The sequence below is a fragment of the Maylandia zebra genome, linkage group LG12 (assembly GCF_041146795.1).
Source record: "Maylandia zebra isolate NMK-2024a linkage group LG12, Mzebra_GT3a, whole genome shotgun sequence".
Classification (NCBI taxonomy): Eukaryota; Metazoa; Chordata; class Actinopteri; order Cichliformes; family Cichlidae; genus Maylandia; species Maylandia zebra.
The window spans coordinates 22,733,545-22,756,141 of NC_135178.1; the positions used below are offsets into that span (position 1 = coordinate 22,733,545).

Sequence of the window (22,597 nt, forward strand, 5' to 3'; positions counted from 1 at the left end):
CAAAAGGAGAACGAGGCTGCAAGCAATAAGAAGAAAAGAAGGGTAAGGTATGCATTATATGTGAATATGCATAGGTTGTCTAAGGAAACCAGGGAAGACATCACAAACCGAGATGAAAAGGAAGAGAGAGACTCAAACAGATAGGAGGAGGGGAAAAAATCATAAAGACACATAAGCCTGCACGGAAAGATTCTGACAGGTGGAAAATTATGCAAGTGCACATGATGAACAGAGTGAAACCTATTTGGAGAATGAGATGTTGATCATACAGCCCAGACATGCACACCACCAGTTGGCCATTCTATTAGTTGTCTGCCTCACAGAAAAAACATTACCCTATCTCCCTGAAAATAGAAGTCCTTCCCCAGCCAGTGTTTTGATATTCTAATGCACTGCCCTGTGCTGGCTGCTTGTATTAATAGCGATACTGAGCTGTGATAGTATAACATGAATGAAAGCAAAGCCTCGCTTTTCCCTCAGGCCTGGGATAAGGGAGACAGAATCCATCTGGAAGATAACATTACACAGCAACTCACACAAGTTTGTACCCCCACAAGCTTACATAAGACTATGCATATAAATGAGGTATTCCGTCTGCATGTGGCTGTCTGTGATGTGAGTACAGTTGAGCCTGTGCGTAATGCCAAATTAAAGTTGTGCATTACAGAGCTGATAACTGTCCATGATTGTGAAATTACTATAATTATTCTTCTTCTGACTGTCCATGTGCTTCCCTGTTTCTCCTTGTGCACTGCTCTGTTTTTTTCTGCTTAAACGTTTGGTTTCTTACTACAGTATTACTGCATTATTCAATTTCTGAGAGACCCTGTGATTAATCAGTTTTGCAAATTACTCTTTTGGTGATTTGTAAGCTCCAGTTCTTTACACTTTGCCAGAAAACTGCATCATATTGTGAATCTGGGCAAAACAGATATATGTGAGAAAATATAAATGAAAATGATGTGTTGGTTGCATGACATCCATAGCTAGAGAGGAGGAGTAGAGAGATGAGAGACTTGCAGAAAATGGCCTGTCCTTACTGGTTCTCACACCTGACCTAGATCAGAAAGAAGACTCACATTATGGCCAAAGACTCGAACAGGTCTCCTCACCATGATCGTGTCAGCTGATAGTGTGCTTTCAGGAGTCACAAAGATGTACACAAAAAAACTACAACCAAAGCCTCATTGCTTGTTACCTACCTAGAAAGAGGAGAATTGGATGTAAGCACCCTCTACAGACCAGCCTGTGCTGTCCACTGAGGTGTATCAGTACACCTAAGCTGACTTGCACTGCAGAAACTGGAGATAAGCCCTGGCTTATGAGACATTTAAAGAGAAATGAGGCGTGCTTGATCTCAGGTTCTTCATATGTGGCAGAATACTCTATACTTTCCCCTTTTTTTTTCTTTTTGCCCCTCCATGGCTGAGCCAGATTACTTTACAGGAAATAGCTGAAGACGTGATCAGTAGAGAAATGGAATGACAGCCACAAAGTAAAGGAAAGGCAATAATGTGAGAACAAAAGATGCACCATGATAAGAAAAGTAACACCCAAGTCCTGTGAAGTATCTTTCTGTGTGTGTCTCATGTACATGTAATGCTTGGCAAAGACAGCTATATATATAAAAAAAAAAAAAAAAATGGATGCAGAATTTTTTCACACTGCCTACCTGCAAACACCCACGCATCAGCTGCTCCTGTGCGGCATGTGTCCCTGTTTAAAATTCGCCTGTGCCCAATTTTATATATGTGTGATGTATGTCCAACTGTGACTGTGCGAGTCATTTTCTCAATGTGACTTTTTACCAAACATGACTCAGGCGACACCTGAAGGGATTTCTATATCTCTGTTATTTTCCCTTTCATTACCTCCCTTCTTGTATTAATCACTTTGCTTTTATCTTAATTTTTTTGACCTCAATATAGCAGTGGTATCAGCGATCTTTGCAGTTTAAATTTGCTTTGGGATGAAAGCTTCTGTTGACTTTTCATTTTATTAAATTGTTGAAGAAACTGATCTTATTGAATTTTTTAAAAATATTTGGCGAAGTATCCTGGCAAGTAATTTGTATGCTAAATTGGAATTTGTTCTAAAAACTGGTAAAAAAGTCAGGTCTGAAAAGTTGGCAGGCACACCCTGTGTGAATGTGACTTTCATGGTCAAATTCCTTCAGTGGTTGTTGGCATATGTAAGTCAAATGATAGCTAACCAACTCTATAGTTATTGTACTAGTGCCGCAGATGACTGAAATAAACTGTATTAAATAAATGCTAACTGAACAATTTAGAGCATTTAGTATCTGCTTTTATTCATACTTCTTTAAATGTGCAAGCACAGTATAATAACATTCATCTCAACACACATCATCCACATAAATACAGATGCAAACACAAATGCATGCACATGTATGACTGCATAATATTAGCACATATTGCAGCATGTGCATTGATTTTTAAAATGCACATGCTGCAATATGTGCTTACTATTCTCCGAACTGATTACTAATAATATGGAACTAAATAAAATGAACATGATCTGTTTGTGGAGATTTGGAGTCAAGTATGTGAGTTTGTATCTGGAGCTGTAAAATAGATATTTAAGCTGTGAATTTTGTAGACTATGTGAAGGTGTGCATGTGCTTTTAACACAGAGTGACACTTCTAACAAAGGAAAACATCAGAAAGTTAAAAAAGCATATTGCATAAGTTATTGACAAAAAGCATTTAGCTCCTTCATGTTTTTACATTTTTTTTGTTTTCCATTGCTAACTTGAATGAATTCTTCAGACCGCGTAGGCTCTATTACAGTATATGCTATAGGTTTCAACAAAAAGGCTGCAGGATACGTTAGATTTATACTTTTTTTAATCCTTCAGACAGGGGCTCTCTTTTTGGGTCTCTCAAATGAGGCAAGTTGTAGCTTGACTTGAGTCAGCCCTCTTCAGGCAGAACTGTAAATCTAGTTCCAGGCTTAGCTGGGGCCTTACATGTCATACACTAAAAGCTGGAGGACGCCAGCCAGCTGTCACTGTCTGCTCCATTCCTAAACAGTCTAACATTCACCTATCCCCTGCCTTTATGCATCACCTGGCATGGCTCTTGGCTATAACAAAAAGTGTCTTGTGTATATTATATCCATCAGGTAGACATGATTCATCAACCAGTCTCGCAGCACTTTTTGCCACACAAAATAACACAGTAGGTTTTTTTTTCTTGTTTGAGATTCCATGTAAAACTGCAACCAGCAATCAAGAGTCCTCATACTGATAATGATATAATCCTGTGTGTTTTCACGGATTTACACTGGTATATACTTCTCCTAAAGTTTATAATTAAAATATAGTTATGTTTAATTGAACAAAGTTAGTAGAATGCTGATGTGTCTACCCATAATTTACATAATCTTTCTGCTTGGAGAGTTCAGACTGAGGATAAAATTAAGTTTCAAACAGATGCAGAAAAAAATGTGAGATCACTTACTGCGTTGTTTACAAAGCAATGGGACATTCATGTCAAGTAGTTCAACAAACTTAGTCACTTGATCCCCTTTTTATAACAGATTTTTCTGTAAGAACAGCTCACACTGTTACACTTGCACACAGGTAGTGTTGTTTTATCATGACATTTGTGAACCACCATAGCTTTTCTGGTATTTGGTCATTCTGCCTCTCACGAGAACCACTTACAACCTGAAAATAACTCTCACAAATGTGATTAAAAAAATCTAAAATACTTGACATTCAAAAGATAATATGTCAAGATTTTAACTGTGTGATTCCTAGAATACCATGACTACTTTTTCAATGTTGTGTCCACTAGTAAAGGCATCGTGAATAGCCTTTACCCATCAGACTGTGTAAGGAGTGCTTCGGTTTGTGAGTAAAAACAGGTTTTGACCACCAAGCTTTTTGTTTGTTTTGTTTTTTTAAAGGAAGCTAGAATGAAAATCTGTCTTAATGACACTTTTTAACAAAAGATGAAATTAGTTGGAGAAACATACCCTACTATAATAACAATATACAGTATATAAATCTTTAATAATGGTTTTATTAATAATGAAATTGCTCTGTTATTCTGCTCAGTTGTCCTGGCTTACAGGTATACCTTCAGGCAAAAGTGGGTAAATGGATCCTTACCCACACATATAGCTATTTCAAAGGATGAATAATTTAACAGGAGATGGGTAAACACTTAAGAAATTTGAGTACTGAATACGCAGTGGGAGATTGAAAAGAAAAAAAAATTCAAAAGAGAATATTAAAATCTGTCTGCAATGACAGCAAATCCTGAAAGCAGCTGAACGAGAGAAAGAGAAGGAAGACAACAGGAAATCAGAAATGCTCAACTGCTGCTCTATAGACATGGCTGATATTATTATGTTCTTTAGAGCAGAGGTCCCCAACCTTTTTTGCGCCACGGACCGGTTTATGCCCGACCTTTACGGCTTTTAAGGTGTCTCGGATAAATACAACAAAATAAAACTAGTACCGGTACCGAAAAAAGATTTATTCATAACACACGTGAAAAGACCCAGGAAAACCAAGTTAACGATAAAAACGATAACAAAATAACCCTGAAAACTGATAAAAACCCTGAAAACCATACATTTCACACCTGAGCCTCAACTCTTGCAGCCCGGTATCAAACGACTCACGGACCGGTACCGGTCCGAGGCCCGGGGGTTGGGACCGCTGCTTTAGAGTACTGTCTATCTGTGCGTGTGTGTGCGCACGAGCTTGCATGAACAGATGCTTTGGGCGGGTGTGGTTGCATGTTTGTGGACCTGCTGCTTGTCTTTTTGTTTTGCGTGTGTGTGTGTGTGTGTGTGTGTGTGTGTGTGTGTGTGTGTGTGTGTGTGAGAGAGAGAGAGAGAGCGAGCAAGAGAGAGAATGGTTGACATCATATATCCAATTCCACGGCAATGATACATTAGCCCTCTGCTGGGCCATCATCTCTCAGTCTTCTCAGTTTTCATCTTTCTCTTCACCTCCCTATACTCCCTGAATCACCTCCCTAAACCTTTCAAGATTCAAATAGGTCATTTTAAGTTGAATCTGTTAAAGTGTAAAGGATGTGTTTTTGTCCATATGTGTGTGCAGGAAAAAACGAGTGTAAGTAATGGGAAAATTGTATTTGTTGTGTTCATAAAACAATGTGTGTTTGTGAGAGACACAACCAGAGAGGAAGAGCGAGAGCTAGAGAACAGAGAAATATGGGAATCCTTTGGTGCATAAAAACACTTTTGCACCTTTACGTTTGTGCAAGTGTGTGCATTTTCCTTTGTTTTTGTATGTGTGAGTTGTGTAATTTGGCTGTAAAGATATGGATTGTTTTAGGTTTGTTTGGTTGTCTGTGGATGTGTGTATGCTGTCAATAGTGGTTGGATTAGGGGTAAAGGGGTGGGGGTGGGTGGCTACCATTTTATGTCTATTTACGGTGTGTGTGTGTGTGTGTGTGTGTGTGTGTGTGTGTGTGTGTGTGTGTGTGTGTGTGTGTGTGTGTGTGTGTGTGTGTGTGTGTGTGTGAGTTAGAGCATAGCCGTTTCTCAGAAAGTGAATGTTTTTGCAGCTGCTACAGATTGAAACTAACCGATAAGACATTAAGAAGTATGATTTCATGATTTCCACGGCTACTGCACTGATAGGCATCGCATGCTACTTGCAGCGCCAACAAAACAAGACCCAGGCACACATACATGCTCCTACTCAAGAGGCATTTTGACCTTATATGGCACTAAGTTTGGCTTTGTTTGGCATTAGGTTGGAGGAATGAATGCATTTTTTTTGCACTCTCCAGCATCAGCTTTTCAAATTGTTTACATATTTGTTTGTTACTCCTGTAACTAACAGGAAGATTTAAAAAGTATCAAATACTGCTCATATTGCACTTTTTCATGTAAAATTAACCTTGTTTTATGGAAACCATTCAAACCCAAAAATGTATTACTGATGCAAACCATTAAGTCATGCAAAGTCTGTGAGTAGCCTGTTGTTTTTACTGTACAAATATTGTAGTATTTGTCTTGTCAACAGGGGGTTGCTGCATACCATGTTAAATTATTTCAGAATTGTTTGCTTTTTTTTTGCTCAATCTGTCAGTAACCTATTGACTTCTATACTGATTCCAGTGGTCATAATATTGTCTGACGTTCAGAGATGATTAGTTGCCTCTGATGATATATGTTTTTAGCAGATTTACAGATATTTATTGGTTTGGTTTGTAGGTATTCTAAGGTGGGCTTCCCTACTGACTTCAAGGAGGGAATAAATGGGGTTTTAGCCAGTGGCACATATTTACAACATACTGTAAATCGCACCTGGACATTGTTCTGCTACAGCCATCCATTAGTGGTGACAGCATTCAGGCAAGACGTTTATGAGCTGGGCTGTTAGGATCTTTAAGTCACCCTGTCAGGAGATCGGGGGGAGAGGGGTAGGTGGGTGTGTAAGGAGGTGGTGAAACAAGAAAGAGGGATAAGGTTTAGAAGAGGAAAACAGATGGAAAAGGCAAAAGTGATGCGCTGTGAGAGGAGACGAAGGCACAGGGAAGATGCAGAAGTGGAAGGAAACAGTAAGCATTTGGGAAACAAAGCTTTTATTCATAGAGATTTTTCCCCCCTCCATCCTTCCCATTTTCTCATTCCACCAACACTCTTTTCTAGCTATCATGTTTCTTGTGCCAATCAATAATTTATAGCTGTCGCTCCAGAGCCATGAACCCCTTCAGCTCTCTGAATGACAGATGAGGGTGAGAATGATTATTGGGGCGAAGTGAAAAGCAGTAGGGGCGTAAAAGCAAAAGCAGGTTCATGAAGGGGAAAAAAGGAGCAAAAAATAGCTATACAGAGAAGGCGGTGCAGCAAGTGAGAAACTAACAGAGAAATGGCTGAATATGACACTGGATAAATAACCAAGTGTTGGAGAAAATTTCCCACAGATAATGAAATTATACAGTGAAAATGTCTACCAATTTCCATACTCTCAGAGAACTAATTACAGAACTAAGAGAGAAAATGTCAGCTTCGTGACATCAAAGTGGGGACGCTGCCTACTCATTTTCCCCCTATTTGTGTCTTGATGTTTTACCTAAGCTGCTTTTAGCTTCTAGCCCCACAGCACATTTCTATTCTCCAAGATAAGGGCCACAATTACACATGCGCACAAATGGATATGGTTGAGGAATGGAAGATTGTGTATGCATGTGCATAAGCACATAAACACATTTATGTGTCGTTTTTTTGGATGCTGCTTTTGTGTGTATTCACAGCACAGTTTATGTGCAATTGGAGAATTGAAAAATTTGGCCTGAAAAACCATGACGTTGTGTCAGTAGCGTTCTGTATTTAAATTTTCCGATGAGTCACAGATCTCCAGGTGAGGCAGTCACACACAGAGGCGCACACATACATACAGAGGTCTAGACAGTCCACAAGGTCCAAATGAAACTGGAAGGTGATGGAGTGGAGGAAACTTATACGTTAAAAACATTTGTTTGTGTGCGAGAGCAAGTGTGTGTTTGTATGAACTTTCGGAAAATAAGTGTATTGTGTCTGCCTCTGTGTGTGTATGTGTCTGTGAGAGAGAGAGAGAATGAGACCCTAGCTCTTCTCCCTCCCACCGGCTCTTGTAATCCTCTGTGTTTTGGCGACCTTGGCAACCTGGTGACAAAACATTCCAGGTGTCGCTTTGATTGAGGTCATGGGTGGGCGAGAAGTGAAAAGATGTTGGAGGTAAGGGAGCAGGATGGACTGAGAGGAGGATAAAGTTCCTGATGGCCTCGGGGTCAGCCATTCAGTTTATTCAGTCATTTCCTGCCTGTGTGTATATATTTTCCCTGCCCATTTCTTTATTTGCTCTTCTTCATGTTTTCCAAAAACATATAAAGGAAAAGTTGTAGATTTAAAATCTGAATAAAATGGATGGAGGTTATAATTATGTTATTGATAATTAGTTTTTTGTTTGTTTGTTTAGAAAATTTATGGTTTTGGCTCACTGTTGTGTACATTGATTCATATTTTGTTTACATTTACTCTCAATCAGTGGTAAATATGGCTGCTGAAGGTGGGATATGGCAAGTCAAACTAAAGAGCATTATTAGTTTAAATTTAAACTTATGACTGACCCAATGTAATGGTGACACTAAAGGCTACACCAGTCCAATAAGGTCCATTACCTTAAACCTTACCACACTGTCTAGCGTGGTAATACGTTCCCCTTTTTAAATTCATAACATATTACCATTTTGTTAATTTCTGGGCGATAAAGCCTCTGTGTCTTTGACTGACATACAGAATCAGGCACACAACCTCTTTTGTACATCTGAAATTAAATGCCACTTTAAAAAAAAGTTTTTGATTGCTCACTTCTGTTGTGTACAACTGGCCAGATGCTGTGCCATGATCACAACTTTATTGATATCTATAACATGAACACATTATAGCAATGAGAAGGGAAAAAAGGAGGCATAAGTGTGACCATCTGCTTTAAGTGAGCAACTCCATGGCATTAACTGGTAGCAATACCAGACTTCCGCACAAAAAAATATAAACTGACTTTATATTATAAAATCTTCACCTGAATATGATTTGGTTTCTGTAAATTGGAGATGCCAGTATGCTGCTCCAGATTATTCCATGCATTTTAAACCCTGGTGTTGACCCTACCTGTACAGCTTTGACTCTGCATGAGAGAGGTAGTGCTGTAAGTTACAGGCATGTAAATGTATATTTGATTAGTTTGTGATTTAAGATGGACAAATACTGCAGGTTTTTTTTTCTGACAGCAACTCACACTGCAAATCTTCATGGGTATTTCTCCAAATCCAGAACTTGTATGTGCTCCCACTGAAAATGAACAAAAGCCCCTGATTAGTCTTGTCAACTGGCAACCAATTTGTTGCTAAATTCAGGCTAAATCAGTGTACTTTGTCTGCTTGGCTTACTGCTGTGAGTAATCTCATAAAGGATAGCTCCAGTGACTAGCTCCCAAGTTTTTGTTGTATGCTTGTTCAGGAGCTTTACTCTTTTTGCCCTCTTTCAATCAGTTTTCCTTCATTGTACAGTCTTAATTTTATTAACTTATAAAGTTAAGACACATACAAAGCCAAGAACGTCTTTTTCTTATGGCTCTAATGGCTAACAGAGTGCTATAACTGGACTCCATAAGCAGGTGTACTGTATAATGATGAGGGGGGAAAGCATAGTAGTTTGGATAAAACAGATATTACTGATGAAATCAAAGCAATTGAATGAATACAAGATTCACAGTTCCGGCTTCTCTCTTAAAACAGACTAATGAACAGGGGAAAAACATTTGAACACTTAAATTTTCCTTCTCTTTGCAGTGAGAGATGACGAAGATTTCCTGAGTCTGAGTGAGCTCCCAGAAACCTTCCCTTCTGACCCACCGGAACCCTTACCTCACTTCCTGTTTGAACCTGAGGAAGGCTACATTGTCAAGAATAAGCCCGTCAATCTCTACTGCAAAGCAACGCCTGCCACACAGATTTACTTCAAGTGCAACAGCGAGTGGGTCCATCAGAAAGACCACACTGTGGAGGAAAGGGTTGACGAAAACTCAGGTAAGCAAAAGCTAGCACACACATCTAAATAGAGATTTACTTGGACTTTAGCAGAAAGTGGCTGTAAGGCAACTGTCAAACTTTTTGAGAGAGATTTTTTTGGATGAAAAAACAAAACCCAACTGTACTTTTATGTCGAAACAGCTGGAAAATAAATTGCTTTTTAAAAAACAAACAAACTAGAAAATAGCAAAAATGCTCAACATATTTAGACTTAACTCATTAAAATCTAAGAATTATGTATTGGTGGAGGAGCTTTCTGGTGTATGTGTACGATTTTGCAAAATCTGTTTCTAACTGGCTTGTAGTGACTAAGGTAGGCAAGGCATTATAAGTGTAGAATCTGTCCATCTTAGTCCTGTAACCACAACATAGACTTCATAGAATACATAGTTAAAATTTTTCTGCCACTCTATTCATAGAAAAACTCATCTTCAATTAATTGTGATCTCTATGTTTTGTTTTGTTTTTGTTTTTTTATTTATTTGTAAGTGTGTGAAAGTGTAGTTCATGATTATAGTTATAAACAGTATCCTTCAAAATATGGGGCAAATGACATGTCTTTTGATTCAGTGATTCAGTTTTGGGGGTCATGACTATCCTTATAATGACAGGTGACAAAAATGTAATGTATTTAAATTAATTCATTTACTGATACCAAAACAAAATAATAATAATTTTTAAACACTGTGAAAACAGAAAATGAGCTGTAAGCATGCAGCTTTGAACAAGAGGTGTATTTATCATTTACACATATATTTGACACAGATGTTACTTGCCATACATCATACAGAGGTTGTTTGTATTACATGTTATTTAAAATCAGACCATTAAAATGGGCTTTTAACATGCCTACACTGCATAGTCAATTAAGTCCCCCTTTCCCTTTTGATTTATCTGGGCATTTGTCAGTGTCTGGCCCTGTTGATATTTTGCTCTTTGTGATGTGTCCAAATTTTTTGTCTCACTGGTACACTGGAAGCTCACAGGTTAAATCCATTATTCAGATGTTTTATTTGTCCAGAAAGGTAGGTCACATGTCAGATGTGTGTACACAGCTGTCCCACTGCCAGTGCTGTACTGCGATGTTCAGAGGACAGTTTAATGGGATCCACAACGATGTACTGGATCGCAGCCAAAGTTCCACACTTGTCGCTTGACAGCACATGGTATTACTCTGCAGGCTAGGTAATGATGAATCATGCTGTTGCTTTGGCAGGAATACAAAGATATACACAACCTGGTTTCTTAGACTTAAGGTTGACGTGAGCTCAGCTTATGGGTTTCCACCTGCTTGATAATAAGCTTCGGTCCCCAGAGCAAGCAAAACTGAAACACATGCTTGGCTGGAAAAAACAATTGGGTCAACAACCAGCAGCATAAATCAGAATTGTTATTTTGGCTTATGCATATCTCTCTCTCTCTCTCCCCATATATATATATATATATATATATATATATATATATATATATATATATATATATATATATATATATATATATATATATATATATTAGGGGTGCAACAATACACAAAATTCACGGTTTGGTTTGATACTTTGGTGTCACGGTTCGATATTTTTTCGATACAAACAAATGTTCATGTTTTTTTAATTTGTCATTTATTAAAATTATAAATATATATTTTAACTAAAAAGTACAGTTTTTAAATTTAATGTCGCTGAAACAACAAAGTAATAAAAAAATAAATCTATCTGATCAAGAAATCACTCATCTTTGGAAAAGAGAGTTTATTACAGAGAAATGTCTCTTTCCAAAATAAAAGCTATACTATACCCTTCTTCTGGGCTGTATTCTCAGCAGCATATTAAACATATCAGGTCCCCATAAGGCGAACAATGTGCTAACGGCTGTCTAAATGACTCGGGTAAAGTTTGTAGCATGCATGCTTGTTGCTTTTGTCTGCTTCCACTTGTCTTTGCACTAGGATGATGTCGGCATAAATGTGCAGTCATATTCGTTGTGTTCCCACTAGTGCTGTCAGCGTTAATCTGAAATGACGTTAACGCCACAACACGGCAAATCTCCGTTAACGAGCTACCGCGGATCGCCCCGTGCATGGGGCTAGATGGCCAACACGTTAACGAGCTAACTGCGCTAACGCACTAGTTCCCACCAATGTAACTGAGCATTGCGTGGCACATCCGACACACTGTTTTACTTTTGTCCATGACGTGCTTACCTTCAGGGTCATACGTCACATGAAAACCAAAATAATTCCAAACGCCAGATCTGAATGAGGGTGGGGGAGGTTCAATTTGCCATGTTGCAACGAGAGCTTAACTTCTGTCTCGCTAGCTTGCCCTGCGCTCAGTGGATTTGCGTTCGACTACTCCGCCTAAGCTGCACTGTCGAGCGCAGATCCACTGAGCGCTCCACACAGACAGCATCGTCAGAAGGAAAGTTGATAAAATAAATATGCGTACCGAACCGAAAGCACTGTATCGAACGGTTCAATATCGATACGAGTATCGTTGCACCCCTAATAAATAAATATATTTTGTTGCAAAGAACATCCCGGAAGCAGAAATTGTGCTGTATGTATACGTTCTTTCTTTGATGTTCTAGTTGGTGTCTGCTTCAGTTCTTAACCAAATCAGACACAGAAACAAAGGTTCGTATGCATATAGTGTTAAATACTATTTTCATAGAAGGTAAATTAAAATAGTAGTAATTTCTCTTCAACTATAGCATCATATCCCCATTGTGTTGCTTGTATTTGATTTCTTAAACATACTTTAAAAAAATGTTTTCCCTTTTCATCTGTCTTACTGCTTTCTAATATTTGAGTACTAACTTTTTTGCTGAGAGCACAAACACAAAACAAAACTGTTAATAAGATGGTAAGTTGGCGTGCTGTCATCAGTTTTGTTTATTCATGAGTTTATGCTCACAGTCTTGCCCTCAGATCTTCCCTCTTTCTTTCCTCCTCTGTCTCTCAGTGCTCAGTACTGACTTCATGTGCAGCTGCTAGTCATTTATTAGTCTTCCATCAGCTGTTTGCTAGCTGCTGTGTTTTGAGTTATATGTTACTGAGAGGATTTTTCTGTTTAATTAATGAACCATGGCTTTAAACTGTCCTCTTGTCTAGTAATTGACACTTAGTTATTAACATAATTTCGATCACCCAGTCTAAGATAACCCCCCCACATACATCAAGTTCTTTTTATTATGTTTCTACAGTAGATTTGTAATTGTGTATAAAGCTCATTTTATATATTAATATCAAATATCATATTTCCGAGTTCTACTGTCTGTCCTGTCTGTTGAAATTGTCCTCTCTTCCTCCCCTCACATCCAACCTGTCGACCAGATGGCCGCCCCTCCCTCAGGCTGTCTCTGTCAGAGGTTTCTTTCTGTTAAAAGCGAGTTTTTCCTTCCCACTGTCACCAAAGTGCTTGCTCATAGGTGTTCATGTGGTTGTTGGGGTTTTCTTTGTATTATTGTAGGGCCTTTACCTTACAATATCAAGTGCTTCGAGGAATCTGTTATTATGATTTGGTGTTATATAAATAGAAAAGAGTAATCCTCGGGTCTTGGTCAAACATGGATTAAGTTTTGGAAGTTTTGGATTTTGGAACTGCTCAAGATGTGTTTTAGTTTGCATAATTTGCTGCTCTAGGAAATTTCATCTCAAGCACACAATAATCAGTATACACATACAAAATATGGCAACTGAATAATTAAATAGAGCTGGTGATATCGAAGATTGCGTTAAGTCATTGTTGTTGTTGTTGTTGTTTGATAACAGCAATTTGATTACAATAATGGGCAATAATTTCTCTGCTCTAAATAAACAGATGAAAAGTGCAAACAACACAGTCGAAATGATGAGAGAACGCCTTTTTTGGTGTCAGACAAAGCTTTTAGTTCACTTTGAAAATATAGGCAATGAAATTAGAAAACTAATTACAAATGCTAGATATATGTATATATCTGTATAGATAGATACAGTATTATAGTACACAGTTTTAGTTAATCGCTTAGAAATCTATTGTAGGGTCTTTGAATTTACTGTGTGTGCACTGTTTATCTGTTTGTCGTTGGTAAGACCTATACTCTGTAAGCTGTTTACTTCTCTTTGTTTCCTGCTGTTTCAGCAGCACAGCTAGAAGCTTTGACCCCCATACTGCTTTTATTATCTGTTTTCTTTCTCCCTCTCTTCCCCACTGTCCCATCTCCTTACTTGCCGTTCTCCTTTCTTTTCTTTTCCTTTCTCTCTGCCTCATGCTGTTTTGTGCTCTACTCTAATTTCCACTGCCTGAAACTGGAGTGAGCAAAGTCAGATAAAAACCTGAGCTTGAGGAAACAGGGGAGAGAAGTAGGGGTTGAAGGAGAGATGTTGATGGAGGGTATCTTTAAGAGGACTGAAAAGGCCAACAGCTATCAGGGAGTCACACTGAGGAGAAAGACGATATGGATCCTGTTGTGCCTCCTGTCCACCTCTCTCTGCCTGTCTTCTCATATTTTAGCAGAAAATGTAAAGTCAGATTAAGTGTTGAAACACAGAGAAATTTGATTCTGGGGATAGAATGAAATAGATAAACAAACACAGCAAATGTAAAACAACCAAAAGTTGTGTTAAAAAGCTCTGTGTGCCCTGTTTCATTTTACTGCTCGTATAAGTAGAGTAACAGAAATGCAGACATTAAGTGTGGAAAATCAGAGAAAAAACAAAACAAAAGGGTAATCAGTGATGATTTACTGTCTTGAAAGATTAAATATTGAGGACTGAATAATGGAGCAATGTTGAATTTTTTAAAAAAGTATGTTTATTGCAATTTTTGTGATTACATAAAGCTCAGTAATAGAAATCAAGCTTTTTTTTATATAACAAAGTTTAAAAAGATAAGTAAAATATGAATGCATGCTTAGTGATGCACTGATTTTACAATGGACTGCCTGCTTCCACAGTGTCTTCTGTCAGTGCAGAAGCTACTGTCGCCAGCTCCCTTATTCACCAGGGGTTGCCACAGTGGGTAGCTTCATGTGTTTGACTTGGCAGAGTTTTGATGCTAGATGCCCTTCCTGATGCAACCCCAAAGGGATTTGTGTGTCCTATAGAGACGCTGTCTGTTGCATGGGCTTGCATACACATCCCAAGGTGAAATCTGTATATTTTTAAAATTTCAATAAAAAGTCCTTAGAAGGTGTTGTAAACTTTACTTTCTGGATAAGTTGCAATTATGCAGAAAATTATTTATTTATATATATATAAAGCTAGCTAACTTGATACTGTTGGGCTTTCAGTCAAAGCCGCACATAAAAGAAACAAAAAGTTACCCCCCCCCCCCCCAAAAAAAAAACAAAAAAAACCTCCTCCAGACAGGTGTTAATACAATCTCATTATTAGCAGTGACATTTGCTGAAACATGCTTACCATATCTCCATTTTAATTAATGTTGTGTAAGGTGCAGATCAGCATAATTTGTGCAGATCGCATATGTTATTGCGAAGGGCATTTCTCCAGTGTTTGCTTAAGCCATATGCGTACAACCACAGTATATCTCCATTAGCCTTGAAGTGTGCTAATGACATGTTGTGTACCAGGTTACTTACTTTGTCTCCATTAGCCAAAGTGTGAGTGGTTATTAGTCTGGTAGCAATGACCCGTGACTCCACATCTACACATGCACAAACACGCACACATACATTATTGGCACACAAAGTATTGGCTCTGGTGATTTGTGACCTCTTTCCCTCCATTGCTGCCATCTCACTTGTATTGATTTTTTTCTCGTCTTTGTCTCTCCCTCTTTCTGTTTCTCCTAATGTTTCTCCTTTCCTCTGTCTTTTTTGCCCTCTTTCTGGCTTCACTCCCATTTTTCTCTGTGGCCATTTGTTTAGTTCTTTTTTTAAATGTTGCTACAATGTCTGCAAATGTACAATATCTCTCCTTCTTGAATACAGAAAAGGTACATACCTGTGTCTATCTGTGCGTCTGTCTGTCTGTCTGTCACAAGAGAGAGAGAAAATGTGTGATTGATAATGCTTATCTGAGTGTTTTTGGTATAGTTCCCTTTAGGTTTTCTTTTGGTTCATTGCCTCTGTGGAACTCTGGAACTGCTAAAGGACTCAAATGTGCACACTCAGCAACATTTACATGCAGACAAGCATGCACAGACACATACATTGTAATCAGTCACTATCACAGTGGAAACCTTTGAGCGAGTATACCCATGCACTTGCATGTATGCGTACATGCACGCGGTCTACACATTTTGAGTGTTCAGTTGGTTACAGACCGCTGATTCTGTTCTGTCAGTGTCCTCCATGATTTTTCCCTCCAAAGAACTCTGTCAGGCCTTGTTCTCTTCCTTTCTCACCATGCTTCACAGCCTGTTGTGATCTCACTTTAAATACCCCCTTTGGCTCTTCCGTCTTCATCTTTTAAACCCCCCCTTCATCGTAATGCTTATTTAAAAACGTAACATTTAACCTAGCCCTCAGCATTTAAACTGTGCAATTTTGGTTTTTAATGCATAAATAATAATGATCTAATACATTAAATTATTAGCATAATATATAATATGTGTTCTACATAAGGCATAATCTATTTTGCATAATGTCTTATGTAGAACAACCTTCTTGAAAAGAGCTAATTTGCGACAAATGCTGGCCACACAAACATTTATATCTGCTCAGTTTTTTTTATTTTTTATGATGATATCTAGTTCTGGTTAGAAGTTATTGTAATTCGAAATGAAAGTTGAACTAATGTCGGAGACATCAATCATAAAACTGGTATTTCAGCATTGTCGTTGGGACAACTTCCTGTGCGTTTCTTGGCTACTCTTTTGCTACAGATTTTGATTTGTCAGAGAATAACAATCACCATCTCCATATTAGGGATAATAATCATAACATCAATATAAGGAGGGACATTGCTGAAACTATTGGAATAGATCTGAGGAAATGTACAAAGAAGTGGAAACGGCAAGGTAAAAAAAGTCCTAGCGCTTTATTTATTTCTGCCATCTGTCACCACATAAAAAACCGCCAGTATGTGACGACAAGGTATGATGTTGGTATACCCATTGAGTTTCATCCTAGGTGCTGCAAAGATTTACCACAGATGTCTAAATCAGGTTTGAGTAACCCCAACTGTGAGATGACACTAAAGATTTAGACTCAATCATGCAATGTTTGTTCTACCTAGGTTCTATTTGTATGCTATAATATGATAAATTATTCCATGTTCCTTAATCATCTGTAGATAAAATAGACTTTTAACCATAATTAGCTTTAGCATCAAATATTCTTCTTTCCAACATTGGTCAAACAGCAGGTTTTGAAAGTACAGACTATGGTTAGGCAGCAGCAAACATAAAGTGTTTTTGTTGAAGCTGCAATATCTCAGTCCCTTTGGGGAACTTTTGTTTCACTTGCCGCGGCTGCACAGTGTCGATCAGAGTGTTGGGTCACTTTCCTGACAACTCACCTTGATCTATGCGCACCACTCAGTGAGCTGCTCTCACAAAACGGGGCAAATATTTGCAAAATCAGGGACTCTGTCTGACTTCTTCAGATGTCTCTCTATGTGGAACTGATGAAATAATAATAGTGAGTGTTGACTTTTTCTGCAGCTTCCTTTTTGAGGACTACGTCAACATTTTACATTACCTCCATATATTGTTTGCATTTCATCTTACACATGGAGAAAGGTTTGAAGGGAGCTGAATTATAATACTCATGTATTATATTGAACCACTGCTGGCCATGAGTGCAGTAAAAGTGAGTTTACCCTCGTCTTAAATTTAGTAAAAGAAGCCAGAGGAGGTGGTTCATCAGCCCTTTTACTTATTGTGGTTTTAGCCATTGCTGTTATTTTATTATGATTAGGGCTGTGGTATATTTTATTGGGTGTAACAGTGACCACATGCAGCCATCAAGTGTGTGTGTGTGTGTGTGTGTGTGTGTGTGTGTGTGTGTGTGTGTGTGTGTGTGTGTGTGCGTGCGTGCGTGCGTGCGTGCGTGTGTGTGTGTGTGTGTGTGTGCACATGTGTGCAGTAGTGATTATGAAGCTGACCTTTGTATGCTGGTAGTACATTTATCATAGGAATACTGCAGACTTTAATATTGGGCTGACTAGCTGGAAAAAGAACAGAGCACAATGTGTTCCTATGGATCTGAAATCATCTAAATCCTACTGCAAGGGCAAGCAAAACATATTGCGAGATGACATGGCAAACATTCCCCTGGCCAAACTTTAAAAACAAGTGTGGGTGTTGTGATTATACATTTTTCAAATAACAGTAAAATCAGCCAGTTTTATGTTTCCGTTGTACTATGTAAACATTTATTTATTTATTGTTTTAGTTCTATAATAAGCAGTGTTGGGAAGGTTACTTTTAAAATGTATTCCATTACAGAATACAGAATACATGCCCCAAAATGTATTCTGTAACGTATTCCGTTACGTTACTCAATGACAGTAACGTATTCTGAATACTTTGGATTACTTAATATATTATCATGCTTTTTACAACAACGTGAATGTACTATTGCTGTGTGATTTATTACTATTACTGAAGGTCCGCGACTCCGAACTGTAGTAAAGGGACCTCTGACTAATACGGCGGGGTCCCTGTCGGCTCGTAGCCGAAAAATAGCTTTACTTTGTTGTGTGGGTCAACTTTTCTTGCGAGAGACAGAGAGAGGCGTTGAAAGGCTGCTCCAACGGAACTTATTGTTTTCGGAGGAAAACACGAACACGGTGTACAGTCGAGTCCTAATAGCTTACTTACAACTGGGCTCGTCAGGCTCTCTTCTTGGCTGCAGTGGTTATTATTATATTTAGATGCTTCCAGCTCCCGTTTTTCCTCGATGACAACTCGTACCTTTCCACTCCCCTTTTTCTCCCTCCTCGCGCTCACAGACCCATAATGTGTATGGCAGTCCATTCTCCCTGCAGCACGGACTACACTGCCCATGATGCTACATTCTTTAGAGCTATGCTTGTAGCATTCTGCCTGTTAGCTTAGCACAACAACAACAACAACGAAAAGGCGCTCTCTCACCCAGGAAACACACAGTCCCAGAGAGAGAGAGAGAGCGTCGCCCTGTAACCATGGCAACCGTAACGCTGCCGCCTGGAACAACAGAACGTAGCTGTCAAACAAAACCCAAACAGTCCTGACCCGCGACAATATGAAACAGGAAAGTACCGCATGTGTAATCCATTTATTTCAACAAAGTAACTGTATTCTGAATACCACCTGTTTAAGCGGTAACTGTAACGGAATACAGTTACTCATATTTTGTATTCTAAATACGTAACGGCGGTACATGTATTCCGTTACTCCCCAACACTGTGTATAAGATAAGGTAACCTTTATTAGGCCCACACGTGGGAAATTTGTTTTGTTACAGCAGAAAGTGGACAGTGAGGTTACAGCAATTACAAATTAGTTACAAAGTTACACAGATTAAGAAAAAAACACTGGAATAGGATAAGAGAATAAGAATGAGATACTGTACACAATAGAATACAGTTAAATAAAATATTATGTACAACAGAATAAAATACAATGCTGTCAGAAAAAAAGAATTGCACTCAGTGTTATTGAACAGAAAAAGAGAATGAGGATATTGGTCATAAATGTGGCACTATGACACAAAGTTAAAGCAAGAGGGTTCTCGGTTTGAATCCACCAGCTAGCTGGTACCTTTCTCTTCAGTTTCCATACTCAATGGCAGGGGTGTCCAAGTCCAGGCCTCAAGGGCTGGTGTCCTGCAGGTTTTAGATCACTATTTCATTCCCAGGCCTCTGGAGAACTTCAAGACAAGTTGAGGAGGTAATTTAGCCATTTAAATAAGCTGGGTTGGATCAAGGACACATCTAAAACCTGCAGGACACCAGCCCTTGACGCCTGTAGTTGCTCTATGGGTTCTCTGGCCTTTTCCCAGTTCAGTGATAATTACGTTAGATTAACTGGTGGTTCTCAATTGGCTTTAGGTGTAAATGAATGATTGTCTGTCCCTCTGTGTTAGCCCTGCAACAAACTGGTGACCTGTCCAGGCTTTGGCCTGTCTCTCATCTAATGACAGCTGGGGTATAGATGGATATTCATTTTACACTTTTAGCAGTGGATTTCTACAGATCACAAGCTTAAGGAAAAGCCTAATCATAGAGACAAAACGAAGAGTTATGACCTCGGTGATGATGAGTGTGTTATGCTGTTTTCCAGATCTTCTTTATTATGGACTTTTTTGAGGTGGGCGGGGGTATGAGTTTTTTGCGAAACTAATACATACAATATGTCTAAGCTGGACTTTAAGCATTACATCCTAAGTGCAGCAAGCAGAGATGAAATTATTTGCATGTGTCATGTCTCCATTAAGAAAAAAGAAGTTCTGGAGTGACAAAACACATTCATGCAGTATTGTACTTCCATTCCCCGGGTGACAAGTAAACTTAGTTATATGAATCGACGCTATACGACTAACAGAAATATTTTGGGGTTTGTGCAGTTTTGTGATTGATAGAAATGTTTGTGACAGTATCCACTTGTCTTGATGCTTTTCTTCCATTTTTCATCTACTTCTTTCCCTTCACCTCCCTCAGCTGACAGCAGTGGTTTTGTTGATGTGATGTTCTGTCATGCTACAGAGACCCAGAATCCCATGCTTGTCTCCTCATAACAGATTGATGTGAATTCTTTGAGCACAGTATTGAAACAAAGTAAGGCACTGAGTGATCTGGGACTTTTTAAGCCTCAGGTAGTTCCGTCAGATTTTGCCCAGCAACTCTTGCTTTGTGAGTTTTGCATTGTCAAACACTGGAAACAACCAGGGCTGTCTCAACAGCACAACTCTGGACCTAGTGACGTCTGTCTTTATCTTATATATCCATGTGATGTACTATAAACCTTGAAAATCCGTTTTCATGCAGAATGTCACCGGTAAAAACTTGTGAACAGCTGCATAATCGTCATGTCAAAAACATTGCATACTTAGGCCACAGCTGTTCTTCCTGCATAGCCTAAAGCCATTATTTAAGAGATACATTCATTCAAATCAATAACTTCTGTTTTCGGCTTTGAAACCATAATTTTCTAATATATTTCAATCAGAGGGTTGATGTTTGAAATGTGTAAAACCATAGATTGTTGATAAAATTTGCATCTAGGACTCATAACTTTGAGCAAATGTATTACATATCCAAACTGACAGAATGAGCAAACATCCCTCCGGGGCTAGAGGTAGATACTGAGGTGGTAGATGGGTTCAAACATCAGGCAGATGAACTGAATATTTTGCAGCTTAATATACAACAAAATCAAACCAGAAATGTTTGGTAGAAGGCACGAGGAATATAATGCAGTGCAACTTGAGTTGTCTGTCTGAACTAGCCTGCAGGCTTTGTTTTATTTAGATAGATTTCATGTGATTTCTTTGCATGACTTTCAGAGCAAACCCTATCTCACGAAAGTCAGATTATTGATTTTGAAAGTGAGAATTAGTTAGCATTAGCACGATGAAGACTTCATCTCTTCAGTTTTGACCTTTAGTCTTTACTACATTAACAAGGATGAAGTGCAGTGGCGGTCCTAACCTGTTTGGCGCCCTGGGCGCCCAACTCCCAGCAAATGGGCGATAGAAAACCGATCGGTGCCTATGCCATTCCCAATATGCGCTGGCATGATGTCGGGGCAGCAGGAGTACAAGCATTTTTTTTTTTTTTTTTTTTTTTTGGCCGATGCCCGTGATGCCGCCCCGGGCAACCGCCCGTGTCGCCCGTATCAGAAACCGCTACTGATTAAGTGGTGTATTTTCTTCAACATATTTTCATAGGAACAGCCATGTTTTTAATCTACTGTGAAGTTCTTAGCCCTTCACAGCGTGGTTTTTCACTGTATATGACCTGTTCCTAGTTTGTTTTGCTTTTTTGTCTGTTTTCTTTGTTGTTTCCTACCTTGTAAAACACATTGTTATCCTTCACTGCTGATCCCTGCCTCTTATCTAGCAGTTTAGGTGTTCTAGTAACTTTGCACTGAACCATAATTAACTGAAGTTTATAACTGAGAGTTCTGCACTTATGCTTCAGAGTATAGAGATGGTTAATTAGCTAGCCACTGCACAACCATTTAAAAATGTAATAATACATCTCTGGAAACTTTAAAATTCTTTTTTTCTGTTGGGTTGCTTTTTTATTAGCTGCAAGCTACAAGTTCAAAAAACTTTGAGGTTTAAAACCTTCAGCCTTCTGCTTGGAGAAAATATCTTATTATCCAGTGTTAGTCAGCTGCAGCTTCTCAGTCAGAATATCTGAGGTGCGCCAGCGTCCCACACGCTTTAGTTTTATTCTCCAAGCAGTAAAGGCAGGAGAGAGACCAATATTTGTAGTTTACAGAAACAGTTGTGAGTGTGCTCTCTTTTTTTTTCTTCTTTCGTGCTGCCACGCCCCCCCCCCCCCCCCTTCCGCCAGTTTGCCATTACCTTATTTTATGGTGGAAAGTGCACATTTAATTCTGAGTGTTAAATTTTTCCCTGTTTTGTTTTACAAATTCTTAGCGTTCCTGCACACGTGTCTCAGTGTATCCCAGTGCAGCCACTGGCTTTGCTTGAAACGCTCCACTAATTGAATAATATTTAGCTTCTAATGATTTTTGATATTCAACCTAATAAGTCATGTACACAGTGTTGCAAAAGCTTTAAATATGTATATGTTTCCCATTTATTTGTCTTCATCAGAAGCCTGCTTCCACCCTCTCATTGAGTCACCAAAGCCCGTGGTGTCTTTCATGTACCATCCCATATGCTTCTTTGCATATGCTGAGTCCCTTTTTCACATCTAGCTGTCTGACTCTTTTGAACAATTCCCTTTAATTGCTCATTACTTTGGCAGTAGCATTCTCACTGGTCTCCACCTTCTTCCTATCGTTCTTGCCCTTCTTGTGCTCACACTTTTGTCTTTTTTTTTGTCTCATTGCTATTGCTTGCCCACTCGTTGTCTCAGCTTTAGTCCTGGTTTCCTTGCCTGTTATAATTGT

The 22,597-nt window shown here is 38.8% G+C and overlaps 1 protein-coding gene across 2 annotated transcripts in view; it reads left to right on the forward strand.

The window, feature by feature from the left end:
- unc5ca (unc-5 netrin receptor Ca) overlaps positions 1 to 22,597 on the forward strand; it is a 189,927-nt gene that overhangs the window by 84,612 nt on the left and 82,718 nt on the right. For both annotated transcript variants that reach the window (XM_076890908.1, XM_076890909.1), the window contains exon 2: positions 9,345 to 9,581. In XM_076890908.1, the coding sequence (XP_076747023.1) occupies positions 9,345 to 9,581 (237 nt within the window). The remainder of the gene's footprint in view (positions 1 to 9,344; positions 9,582 to 22,597) is intronic.